A 24812-nucleotide genomic window follows, 5' to 3' on the forward strand; every position below is an offset into this window, starting at 1 on the left:
TGGATGATCTGTGAAGGGCAGGCTTCCCTACCCCACTGAGGCCTGGCACAGAGGAAGGCAAGAGCTGCTCTGACCTGGTCGTCAGGAAGCCCTCAGTCTGATGAGAGAGGCGGTCCATCCTGAGGAGCCCGCAGTCTGATGGGAGAGGCTGTCCACCCCAGGGAACCCCAAGTCCCATCTGATGGGAGAGGCAGTGCACCCTGGGGAGCCCCCAGTCTGATGGGAGAGGCTGTCCACCCCAGGGAATCCCAAGTCCCATCTGATGGGAGAGGTGGTCCATCCTGAGGAGCCCGCAGTCTGATGGGAGAGGCTGTCCACCCCAGGGAACCCCAAGTCCCATCTGATGGGAGAGGCAGTGCACCCTGGGGAGCCCTCAGTCTGATGGGAGAGGCTGTCCACCCCAGGGAACCCCAAGTCCCATCTGATGGGAGAGGCTGTCCACCCTGGGAAGCCCCCAGTCTGACGGGAGAGGCTGTCCACTCTGCAGAGTCCCCCGGTCCAGTCTGATGGGAGAGGCAGTGCACCCTGGGGAGCTTCTAGTCTGAGGAGGGAGACTGCCCTGCCCAAAGAGAGGGTACCGTTTGACTCCGGGGAGTGGTTTTTGGAAACAGACCTGGGTTTGAATTCCAGTTCTACCACTTACTCGTTTGCAGGCATAAGTTATTTACTTCTCTGAACTTCAGTTTTCTCACCCGTATGGGGAAAATTAGTTTCCTTCCTCCAGGATAGTGAGGACCCCATGAGCTAGATAGAGCAGGTCAGGGTCTTAGCACTGGTCCGGGCGGGAAGGTGTCAGCTGTGTCATCCTGCATTTGCTCTGGCAGGATAGCAGCTGGGGCGGGACCAGGAGAGGGGTCAAGAGAGGCAGGGGCCAAGCTGTTGTCCCCTGGGGACCCTTCCTCTGCCCCCAGGAGTCTCTGGGCTGTCGCCTGGTGTTCCTGCTCATGCAGTACTGCGTGGCAGCCAACTACTACTGGCTCCTGGTGGAGGGGGTGTACCTGTACTCGCTGCTGGCCCTGTCCGTCTTCTCCGAGCAGCGTGTCTTCAGGCTCTACCTGAGCATTGGCTGGGGTAAGGCCCGCCGCCCTTCATCTCACCCCTATCCCGACTGAGCGCAGCGGGTGGGAGACCCTGATCCCTCTTGGAGCTGCTGCCTTCAGGCTACCCAGGGGGCCACCCGGTACGGGGTGGGGCCCCCTTGGAGAACCCCCTTCTGGGCACAGGACTTGCTGCCGATGGGACTGTCAAGTCATCGTCCAGCCTCTCTGCCTTTGCGTGACTCTCCCCCCTTAAAGGAAGCAGAGGCCTTCACCTCTCTGGCCAAATACACGACACACACCATTGGCCGTCATGGTACCAGTCTCAAAGATCCTGGCCCCTAAGACCCTTGGGGGACAGAGCCCCACACCCAGTCCTGGGCACCCCAGCCCTGAGGGAAATAGACAGTCCTGGGTCTCAGGGTGGGGGTCCCTGGGTGTGGGGCTGAGGCGCGTGGCTCTGTCACTTGACGAAGAAGACGAGAGCTTTGAGCTGAGTGAGAGAGTGGGAGAGGGTCAGCCGGAAGCCAGCTGAGCAAAGGGTAGACCCCGGAAGTGCCTGGAGCCCAGCTGGAAATGTTCTAGCCAAAAAAGTTTGCCAAGAACCACTGTGTCTTTTTTTTTTGCTGGAACATTTCTGGTTGTGCTTCTGCCTCTCTCCACATGGGATTCCAATGAGAATGGTGTGGGGTGGGGCAGGGCTGAGGCACCCATCCTAGCAGCACCCCCTACTAGCCTCCACCCCCGACCTCCACCCTCTACCCCAGAAACAGATGCAACAACACTTCCTTTGGAGGGGCCCTCGGGCACCCACCTGGGATGGAGCCAGGAGTGGGCAGGCCTCTGGGCCTCTCACACCAGAATGGGACGCACTCTCTTCCCATTTCCATGCTCCCCCCTTAATTTCCCCCTTTCCCATACTCGCTCTTTCCCCTGAGCCCCTGCTAGGCTGTGCCTGGTCCCACCCGCCTCCTTGGGAAGTGCCCTGGGTTCCTGGCTGTGGGCTCTCTCTGGTTCCCCTCGGCCGCCCTGCCCCATCCTCAGACTTCATCCCTTGTTGATGATGCTCTTTGGCTACTTTGTTCCATAGCCCTGCTGCAGAAGAGCATCTGGAAAGGGGCTTTGATCAGTGTCCTGAGGGCAAGGCTGTAGAGAGCAGGCGCTGGGCCCAGGCCTCCCGACTCGCAGACCCTGGGCCCCACTGCCTGTCCCGCCAGGTTTTCTCTAGCCCCTGAGGGCCCAGCCGAGCAAACTCAGGTCCCCGCAGGGGGCAGGTGGGCCTGCCCTCAGTGTACTGCTCTTCCCTCCTACCCTTCCTTCCCTCTTCCACCAGAGCCCAGCCCTTCCCTGCTTGGCTTCCTCCCCTCCCAGGCCTCTTCATTCTGCAGGGGCATCAGACTGGCAGTGGGCAAAGCTGAAGAGCCCTGCAGCCAACTGGAGGGGTGGGTGGAGTTAGGCCATGAAGGGGAGCTCCGGGAAGGCGGTCCTCAGAGTGGAGGACTGTTTCTGTCCATTCTGGGAAATAGCATCAGCGTTGGAGTGCTGTCACCATGGTGACCTGAGGGCGGAAGCAATGGACGGAACGGTGTGATGTGTGCAGAGGTGCATGGATGGTGGGTGGAGACTTTGGGGGCTGGGACATACAGTGTTCCTGTGTGTCTCTGAGTGGGGCAGTGGGGGAGGGGACATACAGTGTTCCTGTGTGTCTCTGAGTGCGGCAGTGGGGGAGGGGGCAGTGGGGGAGGGGGCTCCAGTCTTTTTCCCGTCACCTCATGCCCCAGCTTGGGACCCAGAGTCTGAGGGAGCAGAAGGGTAGGACCCAAGGGGACCCCCTCTTCTCACTCAGATCATCCTTTTCTTGAGGAATTGGGATGGGGAGATACAGAGAGACAGAGGAGCAAAGACAGAAGGACAGACAGAGTCACTGAGAGCCCAGAGCTCTGCTGTGATGCTAGGAGGCTCTCGGCGCAAGTGGGATGCTTGGGAAACACCTTTTAGCTTCATATGCAGATGCAGGAATTAAAATTAAGATGCTGATACAGCGCGGGAATCCCCAAAAGGCATGTCAGCCTCTGCTGTTGTCCACGGGTGGCTGGACACCCCCATAACCCACCAGAAGGAGGCCTCTCGGGGGAGGCATGTGACACACGAGGAAATCAGCCAGACTGTGTCTTCATTCAAGCCTTTTTCTCCAGCCTGTCTTGTTGATTTTCTAAATGGGAGAAAGATGAAGCCAGCAGGGAGTGTGTAATGTTTGCAAGCGGCAGAGCTGTGCGTGCATTTTTTTTAAGACTTCGTTAAAGAGATGCTGATGCATGAATGAAGTTCACCAGGTCTGGTTTTTAACATGAGTGAGCTCCCCTGTCGTGGGGTAGGGTCTCAGAAAAAGGCCAGCAGGGGGCTGGGGATGTCGAAGACAGGGGTGTCCAGATGTGTGTGTGGCTCAGGGCATTGGCCTGTTCTTGCCTGGACAGCTTCCCTTGTCTCACTGATACACTGACTCTTTCACTTCATTCATTCCATTTTCACTGGGCATCTTCTATGTGACAGACTCGGTGCTATGTGCTGGAGCCTTGGGAAGCTGTCTGCCTCTTGTCCAGTCTCATGAAGGCCTGTTACTAAAGCAACATGGATGCTGGGTTATGTAAAAATAAATAGCTAAGGAGAAGGCTGTCTGATGACCGTGCTGGTCAGCCATGAGCCAGTTGCTTCCTCCATGCTTGACCATCTGCACAGTCAAGTACAGTTGCTCCGGGAGTGCAAGCTGCTCGGTAGCTGCTGTTGAGTGGACATCCGTGTGTTGAGGATGTGGGTGATGGCAGCAGGAAAGGTGATGAAGTGGGTTCTGCCCTGGAAATGTGCTTCCCGAAGCCTCACATGCATACACATGGACTCCCCGCCACCACCTCACACACATCCTGGCCACGCAGCTTTAGACGCACTCTCTTATCCCTCTGGGACACCCACATCTCCATCCCTGAGAGGCACCAACAGAGACAGGCTTAGACGGAGTTGGTGCTGAGAGCCATTAGGCGGTGGGATTGCAGTCCTGTGTTCTAGTCCCACCTGTGGCCTGTTTAGCTGCTGATGCAGCTCCTCATCGGTCACATGAGGATGGACCATCCAATTTAAAAAAAAAATTTTTTTTTAAGTGTTTAAAGACCCAGCTGTGCTGGGTCTTCGTTGCCACAGACCAGCTTTCTCAGTTGCGGTGAGCAGGGTCTACTCTAGTGGTGCACGGGCTTCTCACTGCGGTGTCTTCTCTTGTTGCAGAACACAGCTCTAGGTGTGCAGGCTCAGTAGTTGTGGCCCACGGGCTTAGTTGCCCCGCAGCATGTGGAATCTTCCCAGACCGGGGATCAAACCCGTGTCCCCTACATTGGCAGGCAGATTCTTAATCACTGGACCAACAGCAAAGTCTGACAGTCCAATCGAAAGTCAGCGAACATATACTGAACTCCAGAGTGAGATGGTCACTGAGGCCCTGCAGATGAATTAGGTTCTGTGCTTAAGGAACTAGGGGCCAGTGTATTAGTTACCTATGACTGTGTAACAAAGGACCTCTCACTTAGATATGTAAAACACCAACTATATCTTGCAGTTTCTATGGTCAGAATTCCAGGTTCAACTGAGTTGCCTGCCTCAGGCTTAGGATCTCCAAGAGAGGTGTCATGGAGCTGTTGGCCAGGGAAGCTATCATCTCAAGGCTTAATGGATCAGAAGATCCACTTCCAAGCTCACTCTCGAGGTTGTTGGCAGGAAGCTCAGGTCTTTGCTATCTGTTGGCTGGAGGCCTCCATTCCTCACCACAGTGGGCTCTCTGAGTGCCCACATGACCCAGCAGCTGGTGTCCCCCAGGGCAAGTGACCAGATTAAGAGAGAAAGAGCCCAAGACCTGCCTTTTACAGTCTTGAAGACCTTTTCTACCCTAATCTCAGAAATGGCATGCCATCACTTCTGCTGTATGTTGGTCACACAGACCAATCTGGATCCACTGTGGACCGCACCCAGGTGTGAATACCAGGGGTGGGGTGATTGGGGGTCCTCCTAGAGGCCGTCTCCACACTACCCTGCCTCGTCCATGTGGGCAGTGTTGCGGTAGCTGGTGTCGCTGTGGCCACTGTGCATGGTCAGTTGGGCTGTTGCTGTCAAGGACGGGGCTCCTGTCTCTGCTCCAGGCTTCCACCCAGCCACGGGCAGCTGCATGGGGATTGGGGTGGGTACCTGGAGAGGCTTTCAGTGCTATAGAAGTTGACTGAAATGGGTGTGTGGGCCCAGGCAGGGGTGGGTGGCATCAAAGAGTTGGCCCCTGGCCCATGGGAGGGGGTGGACTGTGAGGAAAGTCATGGTGCCCATGTGGTGGGGACCGCTCTCTAGGGAGGAGTGTGGGGAGTTGGGAAGGGTGGCTCTTGCTGCCGCTTCTCTGAAGCACCCATGCCAGCCTAATTCCGTACCTGTTAGAAAACGTGGCCGGGGCCAGGCAAGGAGCAGGGCTGGAGGTGGGAGAGCCCGGATGGGGGCCTCTGGGTGTGCCGGGCAGGGCTCCGGCCTGCCAGCCCCTCTGCCCTCTCTCTCCCCCACCCTCTTAGGAGTCCCCCTGCTGTTTGTCATCCCCTGGGGCATCGTCAAGTACCTCTATGAGGACGAGGGGTGAGTGTCCTGCTCCGAGGGGCTGAGGCGTGTGCTGAGGTCACCGTTCTCAAACCCTATGGGATTCCTTGGCCCCTGGGGTGTGCAGTTACTGCCTCTTGGGAGGGTAAACTGAGGCACCAGGAGCTAAATTTATGAATTTAGTTCTGCAATCCCCCACCCTCCCCCTCCCTGGATTTGATGATGACAAGGGTGCTGGTCTGTGGGGGTAGGTGATGTCCCCTAGGCTTTCCTGTGACAACTGTGAGTGAAATGTTCCTGTTATTTGTGTGTGAAGGTGAGGACGCATGTGACTGTGATTGGAGGTTCATGAAGGGGCTGTGTGTATCTGTGTGTGTTTAGGACTGTGTGTGTGTGTGTGTGTGTGAGTTGTCGGGTGACTCCTGGTGGCAGTGTTTGTGTGGCTGTGTGTGTGTGTGTGTGTGTGACTTTGCATGCCCTTGTGTATGGGGCTGCCCGGTGCCTGCACTGGGAGCTGGGGGCTCTGTGTGCCCAAGCCGGGGCCTGTGTGTCTCTCTCCGCTCCAGCTGTTGGACCAGGAACTCCAACATGAATTACTGGCTCATAATCCGGCTGCCCATCCTCTTCGCCATCGGGGTGAGTGATGCTGTGGGCAGGCGGTGGGAGCTGCAGTGGGCCCGGGCACTAAGGGAGGACGGGGTCGCGAGGGCGTTTTGAGAGGGCCTCCAGTCGCCCTCCCCTCTGCCCTGCAGGTGAACTTCCTCATCTTCGTCCGGGTCATCTGCATTGTGGTGTCCAAACTGCAGGCCAACCTCATGTGCAAGACAGACATCAAGTGCAGGTGATGTAGCGGAGTCTCCCTTGTCGGGCACGCTGAGCCCTGCCTTCGGGCACAGAGGGAGATCCTGGGTGCTGATCCCTATGTGCCCTTTCTTCCTCCAGCCAGGCCTGGCTTGAGCCCTCAAGTCTTGTCTCACCCCTGTACCTGAGCAGCTCCTGGGCTTCTGTCTCCACCTCTACTTCCTCCCCTCCAGGCAGCCCGTCCCAGGGTATTCGGTGGGGGAGGGTTCTGTGACCCAGATGCCAGGCCTTGGTGGGCGCTGGGAGCACTGACGGGGGAGCAGAGTCCATGAGAGAGGTCCGGAGTGATGTCCCTGCCCCACCCCGCAGGCTCGCCAAGTCCACGCTGACACTCATCCCCCTGCTGGGGACGCATGAGGTCATCTTCGCCTTCGTGATGGACGAGCACGCCCGGGGAGTGCTGCGCTTCGTCAAGCTGTTCACGGAGCTCTCCTTCACCTCCTTCCAGGTGACCTCGCGGCAGGGGCCCCAGTCCAGAAGTCCCAGGGTGGGGGCGGGGCGAGACCAGCCTGCACCACCGAGGGGCAGCCCGGGGCCTGGGCTGAAAGCGGCCCTTCCCCAGGGGACGTGGTTAGAGCAGAGCCAGAGTCCCAGGTACCCTGACACCTACCCAGTCTTCTCTGTGAGCGCACTGGATAAGAAGCCTTCCTGGATGTTACCTTGGGCACCCAGCCTGGCATAGCACCTGCCATCCCTTCCCTGGGCTGCTTGTTGGTGGCGGGTGCTTTACAGACATTGTGCAGCTCATCCTCCCAGAATACGAGGCAGTATGCCGGAGTCTCCCATTTTACAGAGGAGGAAACTGAGGCTCGGCAATGTTAAAACGAGATTTCCAGGTCACGTAGTTTCCAAAGCTGAGAACTGAGCCTCTCCACTAGTATTAGCTGTTGCTGGGGGTGGGGAGTCGAATATCAACAGGGGTGCAGAGATGTAAGAAACTGGCCTAACCCGTCAGATGTCTGTGTGGGCCCGTGTGTGTGCACGGACGCACATGTCCGCACACACAAACAGATCACGGATCTGGAGCACTGGGGCTCCTGAGTGAACGAATAGTGCCGAGCAGGGAAAGTTCCATGTGGTAAGTGTATTTTCTCAGGTTGGGCCTCTTCCAGGAGAGGTTAGTTGAAGAAATTCTGCAGTTTCTGAGCAAGGGGCCTCCTCATTCCTCTGGAAATGAAAGGAGAAGGAACCCACTACCCCCATGCCTGGGCCTGCCTTGGCCGCCCAGTCTCAGGAGGGAGATGCTGAGGCTGGGGCCCCCTGGAGCTTCAGACCAGGCCTGCCTGCAGGGCGCCTCCCTCCTCTTCCTCCTGCTGACAAGACTCTTGTTTCCAGGGGCTGATGGTGGCCATCCTGTACTGCTTTGTCAACAACGAGGTAAGGCCTGTGGAGGGACGTGGACTCCTGGTGGGGCTGCTACACTGGCTGTCCTGGATGGTCCAGTGGGGTTGTCCAGGCTTCTCAGCTGCAATCGCTACTCACCCCACTAGGCACCGGCGCTCAGGGGGTGTCTTGTCCCTGTGTTGTTCCATCACCCTCTCTCTCTCTTCCCCCACCCAACATACACACACACACACGTGCGTGGACAGGATGCCCTAACATACACATGAGCTTGGGGAAGACACAGCCTCATGTACACATGACACAGCCTCTTGACGCTGGGGGTGGGAGTGGGGCAGGTGGGGTGTGAATGTCAGTGGGGGTGCAGAAATATAAGAAACTGGCCCCCAGTCCTCAGATGTCTTATGTGGGCCCATGCGTGTGCACTTGCGCACATGTGCACCCACAAGTAGATCACAGATCTCGAGCACTGAGGCCCTGAGGGAACAAATAGGGCTGGGCAGGGAAAATTCCAGGTGATGTAAAGGGTGGTGACTGTTATAAGGCACATTCTTGGCGCCTTAAAAACCACCGTCTCATTTGCTTGTCTCTGCCTCCCCCCAAAAAGCTTTCCTGCTGAAAGTCTGGTTTCGAGATTCTCATTTCTCTCACGTGAGAACGTTGAAGATCAGAGACAGTCAGAGACACACTCCAGGTCTGGCCTGGAAATAGTGCAGAGTCGGGATTGGGATGAATTCTTCCTGGAGAGAGAGAGAGCACCTTCAATATGTATAGGCCAGAGCCCCATCCACCACGGGAAAGGGGGTCTGCTCCTCCAGTGGATTATTGGTGGCTGGGGTGGGAGCAGGGGGGTCTTGCTGCCCAGATCCCCACTGACCTCTCCCCTCAGGCTGGTGCCATGGGGTCCAAGAGACCCTGCTCGGAGGGCCCAGAGCACCTGCCTTGCTCAGGCGCACCGCCTGGTTCCTTTCAACCATCCCCAGACGTCTCGGGCCCAGCTCCTCTGGACACATGGACAGACATGTCACCAAGCACTTGTGGTTCCTGGGCTGAGCCCTCTGTCCGTAAGAGCTGTTCTCCAGACCCAGGGTTGCCATAGCAATACCGGATACTTGTGACCCTGGCATTGGGCCTGTGTGGCCACCAAGGCCTGCACTAGCTGCCAGCGGGCAGGGCATGGGCACAGGGGAGGAGGCCCGGGGGTGGCTTTGCTGTGGCTCTGGTGACTCAGGAGCCCGAGTGCTGGTCCCGGTTCTGCTCCTGCCCAGCTGTGTGACCCCCCCCCAACTCATCCCAAACCCCAGAGCCTGGCGTGGTGCCCGGCCCGGGGACCTGGGAGGCAGGGATGAGGGCCACCTGAGAGTGAGGAAGCGTGCTGGCGGGAGCGCCAGGAGCCCAGGGTGTGTGTTGTCGTCTTCGTTGTTGGATCATGAGAGCTCAGTAGAAGAAGGAACCCGATGTTCGGTGCTCGTTTAGTCATTTATTCATTTGGCTCATTGAGAGAACACGTATGGAGTACCTGCTCTATGCCGGGCACTGTGCAAGCTCTGAGAGGAGGATGTGGTCCCAGTTCTCGTGGGGTACCTACCGAGATGGGGGAGACACGGCAGAAACAAGCGTGGCCTAAATAGTCCAAGTGGCAGGAGACGGAGGGTTAGGAGCCTGGCTGTAGAGTCAGCCCAGATCTAGGGTCAGATCCTGGCTGAGACTGGGAGAAATACTTAAATCTCTGCCCCTCAGTTTCCTTACCTTTGTGAAAGTATTTGTTGCTCAGTCGTGTCCGACTCTTTGCGACCCCATGGACTATAGCCCGCCAGGCTCCTCTCTCCATGGGATTCGCCAGGCAAGAATACTGGAGTGGGCTGCCATTCCCTTCTCTGGGGAATCTTCCCAACCCAGGGATGGAACCCAGGTCTCCTCCATTGTAGGCAGATTCTTTACTGTCTGAGCTACCAGGGAAGCCCTTCATTACCTTTAAGCAAGGACTAAGGAGCTGCCTCACAGGGTTGCTGTGAAAGTTAACAATCTATGGTGAATACTGGGGATATAGTAAGTGCCCTGTAAATGATGGTTTCTAATGACAATTGTCATTGGGGTGGGGAGCGCAGCAGAGGTTCATGGAAAGGGCTGAGGGAGAGGGAGGCAGAGGGGGACACAGTCCCAATCCTGTCCAATTCCCTGTATCTGTGAGGCCTCTCTAGTCCCTGAGTTGGCTTCCCAGGGATGTGCCTCAGTTGGCCGTCTCTCTTTTCATCTTCCCAGTGAAGGGCTGAGCCACAAGACTGGCCTTCCTGCGGCTACACAAGCAGAGGCCACTGCAGGACTCAGGCATCGTCATGCCAGCTATCAACACACGCATCACACTCACTCACCCAGGCAGTGAGCTGGCAAAGAGCCATGGTCAGTGGGTGGTGTCTGCTCAGCCTCCCTCCCTTACCCCAGCCCAGGCTCGGAGGTGCTGCCCGGGACCCGGGGACCATCCTGGCAGGCAGGCTCTGGGCCATCTCAGCTTCACTCAGTGCAGATAAAGTTCTTTTAAGGGATAGGCATGTGGCCATGCCAAGCACCTTGCTGGGCTTAGTGAGATGGATGGCAGCCCTGCGGGAAGAGAAGGGGGGTGTTTGCACAGGGACCCATGGGATGTTGGCAGTGAGCCACGTACCCACAGTTGCTGGCAGCTGGCCACCCTGCTGGATGGAGCCCAAGAGGGCGGGCCTGGGCCCCAGACACTCTGGTGTGAGGAGTTCTGGTGGCACGTGTGGAGTGCATCAGAGAAGCTCTGGAAAGCAGATGTAGAGGCGTGTCCGCTGGCTGAGCTCTCTGGATGCCCTGGGCTGGCTGTACAGCTTCCAGCAGCCTCTCTGGGGGACTGGAATCACAGGAGCCAGCCGCAGCATCGCCACAGCCCTCAAGGGACTGGGGCTCTGCAGTGTTACTTGGATTGTATCTTTCTGCTCTAACCACGTGGGCTCCAAGCTTCCACCCTCTTGAGAAGGCTCTTGCTGATGGGGAGGGCTGAGTTCTGCTGAGTTGAGCACGGCAGCAGTTCTGCTTGGCCGAACTCACCTGGGCTGCACCCTCTGTGGGTTGAGTCCAGCTCCTGGCTGGGATTAGTTCAAATCCAGGCTGAGAAGTCCTTATCCGCAGCCTGCTCTTTCAGGCTGCTTCTAGTCCCAGCCTCATTCTCCGCAGCTCCTCTGCCCTTCCGTCCTGGAGCCAGGATGAAAGCCCTTGGGGGAGTTTAGAGGGTCTGGTGTTGACACCGTGAGGGGCAGGGCAGGCTGTCCCTCTTCTCAGTCGTCCAAGAGGGCCCTGAAGTCAGACTCTCTCTTCTCCTTTTCTTCTCTCTCCACCTCCCTTCTCCCCACATCTCTCTGTCACTCCTTCTCTTCCGCCAACTGATACTGTGATGGATTGTGAAAGGTACTTAGCTGAGTCACAAGAGTTTAGAGATGCAAGAGACCAATTAGATCAGCAAAGCCCGTCTCCCTCCTGAGAAGAGCCAGAAAATAGGAGACGAGAAGAAACAATTTTATGGGGATATTAATTTAGGTGCCCGAAGCCCTTGACTTGTGTCTCTTAATATAATGCACTGGATTTTTTTCCCTCCCCTCCTAATGTAATCATGGGGCCATTTCGTGGGCAGTTGGTTTGTCTGATGGCCTCTGCTTTCCTCCTTTCCCCGCGGAAGGTCCAGATGGAGTTCCGGAAGAGCTGGGAGCGCTGGCAGCTGGAGCACCTGCACGTCCAGAGGGAGAACAGCATGAAGCCCTTCAAGTGTCCCACCAGCAGCCTGAGCTGCGGGGCCACAGCAGGCAGCAGCGTGTACGCAGCCTCCTGCCAGACCTCCTGCAGCTGAGACTCAGGCGCCTCCCTCCCTGTGGTCTCACTGCCGGCCTGGGCGGCCACCCCAGGTGGGAGAGACTCTCCCAGGGACTGGGGGGCAGGGGGCTGGGGGAGCACCAGAGGCACACACACTACTTCCCTGCGTTCCTGTCCCGAGCCCATCAGACAGGCAAATGGGCAGTGCCTCCTGGGACCTGAGGACACATTTTATTCCGAGGAGAAGCAACCTGTTAATTTGATCACTGTGGCGGGTGGAGAGGAAAAAGCAATTGCTGCTAAAACAAGGAGGATTTCTTCTCGTTAAGCCACAAGGCCCCTGGGGTTCCCCCAGAGAAGAACATCAGCCCCAGACTCAAACTCAAGGTCAATGGCTTATTAGTGGCCTTGTAAGAGAACATGGTTCTGCAAGAGGCGGATATGACCTCAGCTAAACACGGAGCTCGGGTAACGCCAGCCGACTCCACCTGCCTCCGGTTGGCATCACCACCCCCGCCTGCCTCCTCTTTAAGGGACGCTGGGCACAGGCTTGTTGCCCCTCCTCTGGCCCCTCGTCTCACTGCCCACCCTCCAGTAGCGATTTCTAGAAGTGGTCATGGGGGTGGTGTTGAGAATGAACATCGAGAAGGTGCCTCACAGTTTCCCCTTTCTGGCTCCCACTTCTTCCTTGGGTGTTTGAGTTGCTTTGGCGCCTGCTCCCAGGGCAGGTTCACTGTGGAGGAGTCCAGCCCTGGGTGTGAGCTCTGACTCATATTCTAGAGATGCTCAAGAATCCTGTGGGGCTCATCTAGGGGACTTTAGGAATGTCCCTGATGGGACTGTAGATTACTCTCTACTGTTGGGAACCCACAGGCGCCGAGACAGAGAGACAGACAGCCTGCCCCTCTCCATGGAAATACTTTTTACCTGTGACCGGATTACCTATCTTGCATGGGTGTTTGAATGCGCTGTCTTAACTTTAGGGGGTGTGACCAAAAAGAGACTCTTCCAGGAATTCTACCAGTCCCCACTATGACCATGGGGGTGGGCTTCCCATCCCTTTGGTTACTTCCCTGTGAAATTCCCCCAACGTGGGAGCATGTATATACTTTGCTCATTTCTCTGTCTTTGCTGTGAATAGTTTCTGTCTGCACAAACATGAAATTCTGAATTTTCCCAACTGGTAGAAACAAGCAGTAAACCACAGTGATGGTTTTGGTGTTGTTTGGGGTTGTACTGTAGTTATTAATTTGACTCATCCATGCTTTGAGGTACTTAATGTTCACCCTGCCTCCAATCTCATCCCATAAATAATGAGCCTCAGGGAAGCTTAGGCAAAACCTTTCAATCTAGCCACGGAGGAAAAGCAGACATGTAGCACCACTGCAGAGACCCAGACAGAAGGGGAACAGCCATGCCACAGAGGCTGGCAACTGAGTTCATAGGTATAGAACACAGAGCAGAAGAGAACCCTTGGGAGTTCACATCTTCTGGGAGGGCAGAGGGAGAGTCTTTGGATGAATTCCTAAGAGAATTGATCTCTCCCTCCTATTTTTGAGTGGCAGGAACCCTCCCGCAGAGCCTTGTGCCAGACACACTCTCCTCTGCCCCTCCGAGAGGCACAGGATGTGCAGGGAAAATAATAATGGGACATAAAACACATCAAGCAGAAAACCTCTTATACTTCAGCTTCAGTGGAGTGTTGTGTCTATGTTAATAGGGAAGTTGAACCTCAGGCTAAAGAAAGGATTTGTGCAGGCTGCCTCTTTGAGAAAATGTGGAGAGCCGGGGGTGGGGACATGCCTGCCTCCCCAGTCAGGAGGGCAGACAGCCCCATCGGCATTGGTTTGCTCTTTGGAGGGGGGCTAGGGTGAGGAGAGCACTGGTGGGTTTGATTGGGTGGGGTCCAGCTCTGGTGCAAGTATTTCCATTTTGGGTAAACTGGAAGATTTTTGAGAATCATTAATAAACTGTACAACAACGAAGAGACAAATTAATATTATTTTCAAGAAATAAATTTTTGAGGGGAAAGATTGTAGGGAGAAAGTGTTTAGTTAGGCACTTGGGAAGGAAGCTCAGACAATTTGGTTTTATGCTCTAAGTTCTTTTCCCAACGGGTACTGATTCCTAGTTGCAGAGTGCTCATCACACCCCAATTGCCCCAAGCCTTTTAACACCAAGCAGTGTTTTCCTTGTCAGATACATACCAGATGCTGAACTGAAGAAATATTTTCTTTGCTCTAAGACCCGCACTATTAATATTCATTTGAGTGGCAGTGCACTCTCTCCAAAGCTATTCCCAAGCTAAATATAGCTCTCTAACAGATCTGGGAACGATTGAATGCAGTGTGCTCAGAAATTCCTCTGGCTGTTTACATGCCTGGTGCCCAAAGTCTGGAGCTTGCTGAGAAAACTCTTGCTTGCCTCTGTCCTGGGGCAGGGTAAGGTGCTGTGTGTGTGAGCAGTGTAGCCAGGTCTGACTGTCATGAATAGAAGCTGAGTTCAGCACTCTGGCCAGCTCCCCACTGACCTTGTGAGGGGCTTAAACCATGTCAATTTATCTTTTTCATCTGAATCTTTGGAGCAGCTAAACCACAGAACTGAGACAAACCACTTACATTGCAAGGTTGCCTTCCCTTTAGAGCAGCTTTCCTGATTTGCAGGCATGATTTGCAGTCGCCTCAAGGCACTTTTATGCTGGAGAGTACAGCAGTGGAGTTCTCAGAGACTCAGCAGGGAAAGCTCCCGGACATCTCACTGCTCTGATCTGGAGAATTGAGGAGGGAAGCTTACAGAGGTGATCTGCCCAAGGTCACAGGGCTAGATGGTGGCTGAACTGGGAGAGGACCCAGGCCAACTTCTGCCTTCCAGTCCAATGAAGCCTCTGGAAAGGATAGATGAAAAATAGAAATGGCCATTCAGGACACTCTCGGTGAAAGCTGGCAGTGTTGTGTGGAGTTTCTGTTAAAGAGAAAACACAGCAGCAAAAGAGACAAGTCGGTTGGCTCAGGTGCCGTTTCAGTGATTTATGCCCCTGAGAAGAGGGGAGGGTGTGCTTTGCTGTCATTCCACGTACCGCATTCATCCTTGTCTTCAAATTAAGAAATGAAATGCATTAGAGCTCAAGTGTACACAGAAGCAGCAAGGAGCCATTCCAGAGAGCAAATCCAGCGCTCTTTTAATGGGTTAGCTTAGTGTTTTCCCGATGCACCTGTGCTCATTTGAGAAGTTGTGTGTTCTGATAGCCCTGCAGAGTGGACTAAAAGAACCTAAAGAAGGACCTAACAACCTGACCCTCAGCATTGCCTCTCTAGTACTCCCTGAAGTTGGAGAAGACTAGCAAGCCTGGACAGAGAAGGCAATGGCACCCCACTCCAGTACTCTTGCCTGGAAAATCCCATGGACAGAGGAGCCTGGTAGGCTGTGGTCCATGGGGTCGCTAAGAGTCAGACATGACTGAGCGACTTCACTTTCACTTTTCACTCTCATGCATTGGAGAAGGAAATGGCAACCCACTCCAGTGTTCTTGCCTGGAGAATCCCAGGGATGGGGGAGCCTGGTGGGCTGCCGTCTATGGGGTCATACAGAATTGGACACGACTGAAGCGACTTAGCAGCAGCAGCAGCAAGCCTGGAAAAGGTGGCACAGCTGCCATCGAGGGCAAATAGAGTCAGTTCACATACAGGTCCCCAAAGGCTTGGTTACCTTATCTGTGTGGGCCATGTTTCAGCAGCTCCTGTCCCTACTTCTTCTTCTGTTTCTTCTAGAAGACTGTATGTGTGTGTGTGTGTGTGTGTGTGTGTGTGTATTTTTTCCTGTGCATAGCAGTATAAAGTTAGAGATGAATCCAGAATCATTCCCCCTCCCCACTGTGAAGGTCAGGGGACTGCACAGCAGGGGGGCGAGAATGGTGGGAGCCTGAGCTAGATGCTTTCTCTCCATGCACAGACAGAGCTCCCATTACTGCTAATGCCTGCGACGTGCTCAGGGAAGGCAAGATACACTCCGAAGGTTTATTTTCCCCCCACTGAATTGATTCTAATCCACAGTGCTGACCCTGCTTTTGGCTCCTCCGAGGAGCGAGGAGCCAAAAGCTATAAAAGACATGTCGGCTCCCTCCGCTAAGACAGCTATATGAATGACAGGCTAAATACACAACAGAAACCAAATTAGTATCAATTCTTTTTTTTTTTTTTTTCCTTTTCTTGGCTGCAGCAAGTTTTCTTGGGGGAAAAACATGACCCAATGTGAGAAACTTCTGCAGATAGCATCACCATGCCCCCGTGGAGTTATCTGCTGACTCAAAGCAGCTCTCCGCCCCCCCACGCTGAGGGCCCTATCAAGGAAGCGTTGTTAAGCAGTATAATTTGAAACATTTAACACCACAGTGTATCCACGGTATCTATAATTACTTCTGCTCTGTCTGTGGATACAGATTGGCAGGAAGCAGATAAGTATAATTGTTTTCCAATTAACTCTCTAAGTCTTTTGGACTTGGCCTGTATCTGAGTCTATCTGAGGAGTGAGTTTTCCCTCTTCCCCTTCTGCCATTCTAGCCTGTTTTTTGGGATCTCATCCAGCAAGGGAACATTCTCCCCTTGAAGCATCCGACCTCTTCCCCAGCACAACATTTACCCCCTCTCACCTCCCGTCCCTGCAGTGGGCTCCCCACGCTTCTCCTTGGCTGCATCAGTAAGAGGTGAGCCCACCGGTAAGAGGTGAGCCCACCAGCTGTGCCAGGAGTGCCATGCTCTTGACTGTGACCAATTTCGGGGTACAGCTAGGAGTGGGGCACAGTCAGGGCTGAAGTCACATACCGCATCCTGCACTCTAGTGCAGTAAGGAGGGCTGCAGCCAGTAGCGTGGATCCTAACTTAAATTGGGATTAAGCAACCTTTCCTGATGGGGCCTGTCACAGCTCTCACAGCCCAGACAATCTAGTGTGACTGATTATCTCTGCGTCAGTGCAATCTGGGAGAAAAAAATATATATATAAATGAGAATATTTGGATTTGGCAGGGGGTGGGGGTGGGGGGAGCTCTCAGCCAAGTTTGGAACATACAACATGTTAGGTGTTGAGGCTTCTCTGCAAGGGGAGCCAGTGAGAGTAGTCAGGAAGGGGCAAGATTCGTAGCTGACAGACAGGGCTCGACCTTGCCAAATGGTTCACGCGTTACTTCCAAATCTGCATTTCCTCTAAGCTTCTCCCACTAAAAATAATCATCATACCCTCAGAGCAGATAAGCCTGAACATTTTGCAGCAGGGGGTGGTGGATGCAGAGCTGAGATGCACCAAGAGGAAGGTGAGTGAAGCTCTCGGGAGGGACGAAACGGAATTTCTGTCTTCAGTTCTCTTGGGGGATGTTGTACTTCATGAATGTTTAAACAAGGTAATCTTCATGCGATTTCTTAATATATAAACTCATGTAAAATATGACCCGTGACTACAGGTAGCAAATGTGTACGGCATGTAATTCATGTACAGATGCGAATGGATTCACACTCTCTCCTAATCTGCCTTGTAAGTCAAATAAAAACCTGTCCTTACTGTGTCTCTCCTGCTCTTCCTTGGGGGGAGGTTTCCTGCATTGTCAACCCAGGTGACTCACAGTGTAGCAGGAAAACACAAAAGATGCCATTTCCAGCCCCAGGGGAGGAAAAATTCTGGCTCATTACTCATATCGTGATTTTCATCTTCAAAGCACTTACCAAGTACTAATTTATCCATCGAAGCCTTTCTGCAGGGACTGCAATATCATTTAATTAGAGAAGTCGGGTGGTCGAGTGGCTTACACAATGACTGGCAGCCAAATGGATGTGCATTCTAATTCTGCTCATTCATTTGATCTCCTGTCTAAATGAACTCAGTCCATTAAATCCATCTTTTAAAAAAAGCACAAACCGTGTTTGCGAAGCGGCCACAGAATTTGAATAGAGCTGCCCGTTAACAGATTCATCTTTGGAAAAATGAACTTTTCCCCTAATTTGTGACTCGCTCTCACAGAAGAGCAGGGGAATTGCAGGTTCTCCCTAAGCCCGCCACCATTTCAGTCACCCCCCTCTTCCCCCCCCCCCCCCCCCCCAACCCCCGGCTTAAAGATCACTACACTACTTATCCAAATGTCTCCGTAAACACAGCTCTCTTTTAGACAAGCTGTGGGAATTGTCCCTTTCAGGCATAATAGTCCTAAATCTGAGTCTGAGAGCAAACTACAGATACAGCCAGCTCCTGAGACGTGCAGGCAGAACATCTGTGTTTGAGTTGTCTGTACCAATGGTGCTTTCAGCCTCTTTCCCTCCTCTGTTGACAGTCTCATCTTTCTGGGTCTTTACTCTGCCACTCAGCAGGAGCAAGATGGAGCCAGGAGGGTTCCTCTCCCTTGCCAACCCCCAGGAAAACACCTGCCCAAACCAGTAATGACCACCACATTTTTGCGACATGACAGTCACAATGATGCAGGGAAAGGGTGCACGGTGGCTTAACAGGGCTTAGCTCCAGCCTAAAGAAAGCGCAAGCAGAGCTGCCCACTCTGCTGAGGGCCAGCCCTGGAGGAAATAAGTGAGAATTCCTGGCCCCCAGACCCATCTGTGTTCACATGTGATATGAAGCCACATTCCAGGGATGGATCCCCACCGGTGGGGATAAGTGAGTTCCACACAGAATTTGTGAAGGATCTCACTCATCTGCCAAGAGTGCTGACATTCCCCAAGGAGCAGGAATCCCCCTGCCCCAACCCAGGGTCTTCTGTTACTATCCTCTCAAAAGACTATGCCGTAAACATGCTGTTCAGTATCTTTCAACCTCTCCCCACCTTTCTTCCTTCCCTCTGTCTTGCTCTTACACACACATTTCTCTAAAGAGAAATACTGAAAACAGGTCTCCCTTGCCAGAAACAGTGGGGGAGAAAAAACCGAAGTACAAGCTGGAATAGATGACAGATATAGCCAGGGAACTGGAGAATAGGGAAAGATAGATTCCAGACGGGGACAAGGAAGGAGAAGAAACTGGGTATCCCCAAGGGTGGGAAGGACAGGTGGGAAAGAGACAATGAAGAGATGGAACATGAGCAAAGTGAATAATGAAAAACAGCAGGCTGCTTAAATGTGAAGAAGAGCCGTAGTAAAGAGGAGAGGAAATTGCAGAGGTACAAAAAAGAATAAGGATTGCAGTGGTGAGCTCCAGTGGGCCAAGTCGGGGGCTGTCTAGTCAATGTTATTAACTCCTTTTTCCATAAATCTGAGCTCTTCCCCTGGAGAGTTCTCTAATCCCAAGCTGTGATAGATTATTTTCTTTGGTACAAAGGCTTATTTTAACTAACATAATGATTTTAGAAAAAGACCCACAGCCTAGAGCAAATGCAATAAAAAAAAAAAAAAAATTTCCCCCTACTGATCCAGGGCTCCAGTGTGAGAATGAATTACTGTGGCTCTTCCTCATGTAGGACCTATAATAGACCTCAGAATTTATCGGTGTTACAACCTCCAAGAATAAAATCAATAGTTGAGAATTATAAACACTGAGTAGTCCCATGCCAAAGGATGGGAGCTCTCTGGGGCTGAAGCAGGCTGGTAACACCTGGAGAGATTGCAAGGAGTTTTTTCTTTCTTTCTTTTTAAACTTTCACTATCTCTAGGATGAAAGAGCAAGGACTTAAATGTTTACAGAAGCGTTTCAGTTCCAAAGACCTAAGGTGCAGTTAGAAATACAGTTCAAGACTTGGGAACGCAAGTTTAATAGCTACAAAGAAAAGGCCATGGTTATCCTGCCTTTTAGGCCCATTCTTCAACAATCTATAACCATCTGTGTACATTTCTGGCTTAAAAAGACTAGTGTTTTATTGCCATGTATTTTGTCCCCCAGAAATTTCAGAACCTTCAGAATTCCTAGGAGACTGAATTTACTATTTTTATTGAACCCCACCCCCACCCTGGGTACCTGCTAATTAGACGCCATTTTACAATGAAGACAAACTCTTGGGAGTCCCTTGGACTGCAAGGAGATCCAACCAGTCCATTCTAAAGGAGATCAGTCCTGGGTGTTCATCAGAAGGACTGATGCTAAAGCTGGAACTCCAATACTTTGGCCACCTCATGTGAAGAGTTGACTCATTGGAAAAGACTCTGATGCTGGGAGGGATTGGGGGCAGGAGGAGAAGGGGACGACAGAGGATGAGATGGCTGGATGGCATCACCGACTCAATGGACATGAGTTTGAGTGAACTCTGGGAGTTGGTGATGGACAGGGAGGCCTGGCATGCTGCGATTCATGGGGTCGCAGAGAGTTGGACACGACTGAGCGACTGAACTGAACTGAACTTACAATGAAACTGGCTTCCCCAATGGCTCAGCGGTAAAGATTCTGCCTGCAATGTAAGAGACTTACAGGAGAAGCAGGTTCGATTCCTGGGTCGGGAAGATGCCCTGGAGGAGGAAATGGCAACCCACTCCAGTGTTCTTGCCCGGGAAATCCCATAGACAGAGGAGTCTGGCAGGCTGTAGTCCCTGGGGTCACAAAGAGTCAGACATGACTGAGCAACTAAACAACATACAATGAAACTACATTCAAGGTCTCTCATCTTTTGAACCCTGGTACGGGAAGCAGAGAGTAGAGAACATATACCCAAGTAAGGATATCTCACTCTGGTTATACTAAATCAACGTCTTTCCAATAGCATCCTTTGGAAAGATACAGTTAACAGTACAGATGAAAAGGCATCGTATGTGCTTTCATATCATAGAGTCATGTTGCCTTCAGAACGCAATATAGTTCTTGAGCATAATTTCTTAGCAATCAAGAAAAACATCCACCACACCATATTTTACACAAGACATTTACAAAAACACCTTCTTTTAGAAACTGGTAAAGATCATGAAGACTGCCAATCAAGGTATGATGGGACCACAAGCTCAGAAAAGATGCCATGTCCGTGGAGTCTTAGCATCACCTGCAACCACAGTTCTCTCACATTCTCCTGCCTTGAACTCTTCCTGCTTTTCAGATACAGCCTCTCTTCTAGCAGGATGGGTCCCTTGCCTTTCAGGTCCCTTCACTGGATTAATCCTGGTGTCACTCTTTACATTAGAAACGCAACAGCTCTTGAGATACTTTGCACCCGTGGTGTAGATCCCTTGAGAATATGTCAAGTCACCCGATTTCCAGCATTGGTGTCATCTCCATGAAGTGTGGCACACACATTCTGCATCAGCCACGCACATGGAGAGACTTTGCTCAGCTGCACTCAAAGTGGTGCACTAATATAGACTTCCTAAGGCTTCAGCAGGAAGATCACTGACCCCCAGAGTGGACTCTAGGATCTGACATCTCTCTCCTCCCTCGGGCTGTATCCTCCAAAGTTACCAGCTCCTGACATGAATTTCCTCTCTGATCACCTCCCAGTTTCCCTGTTCACTTTGTACTGACCAGCCTTGTAGCTTCCTCTGTTTCTGGGAAACATGCAAATTTTATAGGAAATTCTCCTCTTTCCATAAATAGTTCTGTGAAAATTACATATGGGGCAGAACTTATAATCTATAGGAAGAGCCAAAAACATGAATGAGGATCTAGAAAAAGCAATTCTTTCACATTGCCCTGTGCCAGGTCACCATATGATATGTTTGACACTGCCAAACTCAGCCTAAATCTCAGGGGAAAAGTCATTAGAGGAATGCAATGAAAACAAACTCTGCATAGCAAAGCTATTTCTGTACACAGAGATTGTTCACTGTAAATGGACTGCAACACATGGAAAAGATACTCTGAAAAAAATACATTTTCTGGCTATAAACACACACGCTTTTCTCTAGCGGATACCAAAATGTGATCAATATTATTAGTAAAGCAACTCCATGAAGTATTTATCACAGGAGAGAGGAGGGGGGAAAATGGAGATATGGGAGCAGAGTTCTATTTTTTTTTTAATTAATTCATTCAACCATTCATTCATTTTTGGTTGTGTTGGGTCTTTGTTGCTGTGTAAGTTGTGGTGAGTGCAGGCTTCTCACTGTGATGGCTTCTCATGTTGTGAAGCATGTGGGCTTCAGTAGTTGGGGTGACTAGTCAGTTGCCCTGTGGCAGGTGGGATCTTCCCAAACCAAGGATGGAACCATGACCCCTGCATTAGTGGCAGACTCTTAACCAGTGGACCACCAGGGAAGCCCCAGAGCTCTATTTTAGATTGGGTAGTCAGAGAAAGCCATTCTGATGACATGACATCTGAGAGACCTGAACGGAGTAAGGGAACAAGTCCTAGGATCATCTGGGGAAGTCAGTTCTAAGCAAACAGCCTAAAGCCTAAGTCTATTTAGTGTGTTAAGAGAGCAGGAGCTGGCAAACTATGGCCCACCACTGGTTTTTATAAATAAAGTTTTATTGACACACTCATTTGTTCACATCCATTCTATGGCTGCTTTGGCTCCACAATGGCAAAGTTGAGTAGTCAAGACTATTTACTGTCTGGATTTTTATTTTTTAGTATTCCAAACTTCTGTGTAGAATGAATATTAAAGAGGTAACTATAACTGGGAAAGGCAGGCAGGGGCCAGATCACTTAGGGCCTGGTAAGATAAACCCATCTACCAAACAAAAGACACATCTCCAAGGGTAAGGACTGCAGATTTCATTGACAAATTCGGGTTCAAAGGCTTCTCTCCACCAACTCACAATGCTCCAGTGTGGTGAAATAAAAGTATGTGTGACAAAAACCAAAGCAGACAGTTCAAATTTGACTTCCTTTGGCTTAGGCATCAAGTTTTTCTGCCAGCTGGGTGAGTTCTTTGTCTTTTTTCCCCCCAACAAAGCTCAGACATGGACAAGCATAGTGCTGACCCCTTCAACTGCAATACTGCCTGCTAAGTCTAGAGAGAGGATTTTATTTTAAAGTCTGTGTATAAATCACTCTGATAGCTTTCTTGGCCTTTCCCAGGACCTCTGATGAGTTCTTTCCTCTGTGAATCTTAAAGTAAAGAGAAAGTCTGAAAAAGTAGTACAAGTGGTTCAGACAACATTCTAGTGGAATACCCAGCTGTGGATATGACTGGTGATAGAAGCAAGGTCCGATGCTGTAAAGAGCAATATTGCATAGGAACCTGGAATGTCAGGTCCATGAATCAAGGCAAATTGGAAGTGGTCAAACAAGAGATGGCAAGAGTGAATGTCGACATTCTAGGTATCAGCGAACTGAAATGGACTGGAATGGGTGAATTTAACTCAGATGACCATTATATCTACTACTGCGGGCAGGAATCCCTCAGAAGAAATTAAGTAGCCATCATGGTCAACAAAAGAGTCCGAAATGCAGTACTTGGATGCAATCTCAAAAACGACAGAATGATCTCTGTTCATTTCCAAGGCAAACCATTCAATATCACAGTAATCCAAGTCTATGCCCCAACCAGTAACACTGAAGAAGCTGAAGTTGAACGGTTCTATGAAGACCTATAAGACCTTTTAGAACTAACACCCCAAAAAGATGTCCTTTTCATTATAGGGGACTGGAATGCAAAAGTAGGAAGTCAAGAAACACCTGGAGTAACAGGCAAATTTGTCCTTGGAATACGGAATGAAGCAGGGCAAAGACTAATAGAGTTTTGGCAAGAAAATGCACTGGTCATAACAAACACCCTCTTCCAACAACACAAGAGAAGACTCTATACATGGACATCACCAGATGGTCAACACTGAAATCAGATTGATTATATTCTTTGCAGCCAAAGATGGAGAAGCTCTATACAGTCAGCAAAAACAAGACCAGGAGCTGATTGTGGCTCAGATCATGAACTCCTTATTGCCAAATTCAGACTTAAATTGAAGAAAGTAGGGAAAACCACTAGACCATTCAGGTATGACCTAAATCAAATCCCTTATGATTATACAGTGGAAGTGAGAAATAGATTTAAGGGTCTAGATCTGATAGATAGAGTGCCTGATGAACTATGGACTGAGGTTCGTGACATTGTACAGGAGACACGGATCAAGACCATTCCCATAGAAAAGAAATGCAAAAAAGCAAAATGGCTCTCTGGGGAGGCCTTACAAATAGCTGTGAAAAGAAGAGACGCGAAAAGCAAAGGAGAAAAGGAAAGATATAAACATCTGAATGCAGAGTTCCAAAGAATAGCAAGAAGAGATAAGAAAGCCTTCTTCAGCAATCAATGCAAAGAAATAGAAGAAAACAACAGAATGGGAAAGACTAGGGATCTCTTCAAGAAAATCAGAGATACCAAAGGAACATTTCATGCAAAGATGAGCTCGATAAAGGACAGAAATGGTAAGGACCTAACAAAAGCAGAAGATATTAAGAAGAGATGGCAAGAATACACAGAAGAACTGTACAAAAAAGATCTTCACGACCCAGATAATCACAATGGTGTGATCACTGACCTAGAACCAGACATCCTGGAATGTGAAGTCAAGTGGGCCTTAGAAAGCATCACTACGAACAAAGCTAGTGGAGGTGATGGAATTCCAGTTGAGCTATTCCAAATCCTGAAAGATGATGCTGTGAAAGTGCTGCACTCAATATGCCAGCAAATTTGGAAAACTCAGCAGTGGCCACAGGACTGGAAAAGGTCAGTTTTCATTCTAATCCCAAAGAAAGGCAATGCCAATGAATGCTCAAACTACTGCACAATTGCACTCATCTCACACGCTAGTAAAGTAATACTCAAAATTCTCCAAGCCAGGCTTCAGCAATATGTGAACCGTAAACTTCCTGATGTTCAAGCTGGTTTTAGAAAAGGCAGAGGAACTAGAGATCAAATTGCCAACATCCGCTGGATCATGGAAAAAGCAAGAGAGTTCCAGAAAAACATCTATTTCTGCTTTATTGACTATGCCAAAGCCTTTGACTGTGTGGATCACAAGAAACTGTGGAAAATTCTGAAAGAGATGGGAATACCAGAGCACCTGATCTGTCTCTTGAGAAATTTGTATGCAGGTGAGGAAGCAACAGTTAGAACTGGACATGGAACAACAGACTGGTTCCAAATAGGAAAAGGAGTACGTCAAGGCTGTATATTGTCACCCTGTTTATTTAACTTATATGCAGAGTACATCATGAGAAACGCTGGACTGGAAGAAACACAAACTGGAATCAAGATTGCCAGGAGAAATATCAATAACCTCAGATATGCAGATGACAC

The 24812-nt window shown here is 51.2% G+C and overlaps 1 protein-coding gene across 1 annotated transcript in view; it reads left to right on the forward strand.

The window, feature by feature from the left end:
* GLP1R (glucagon like peptide 1 receptor) overlaps positions 1–17224 on the forward strand; it is a 41050-nt gene extending 23826 nt beyond the window's left edge. The window contains exons 7-13 of the mRNA XM_070777910.1: positions 912–1071; positions 5627–5687; positions 6215–6284; positions 6401–6489; positions 6819–6957; positions 7845–7886; positions 11542–17224. Of these exons, the coding sequence (XP_070634011.1) occupies positions 912–1071; positions 5627–5687; positions 6215–6284; positions 6401–6489; positions 6819–6957; positions 7845–7886; positions 11542–11709 (729 nt within the window). The 3' untranslated portion in view covers positions 11710–17224. The remainder of the gene's footprint in view (positions 1–911; positions 1072–5626; positions 5688–6214; positions 6285–6400; positions 6490–6818; positions 6958–7844; positions 7887–11541) is intronic.
* The last annotated feature ends 7588 nt before the right edge of the window (positions 17225–24812 follow it).

The sequence above is a fragment of the Bos indicus genome, chromosome 23 (assembly GCF_029378745.1).
Source record: "Bos indicus isolate NIAB-ARS_2022 breed Sahiwal x Tharparkar chromosome 23, NIAB-ARS_B.indTharparkar_mat_pri_1.0, whole genome shotgun sequence".
Lineage (NCBI taxonomy): Eukaryota > Metazoa > Chordata > Mammalia > Artiodactyla > Bovidae > Bos > Bos indicus.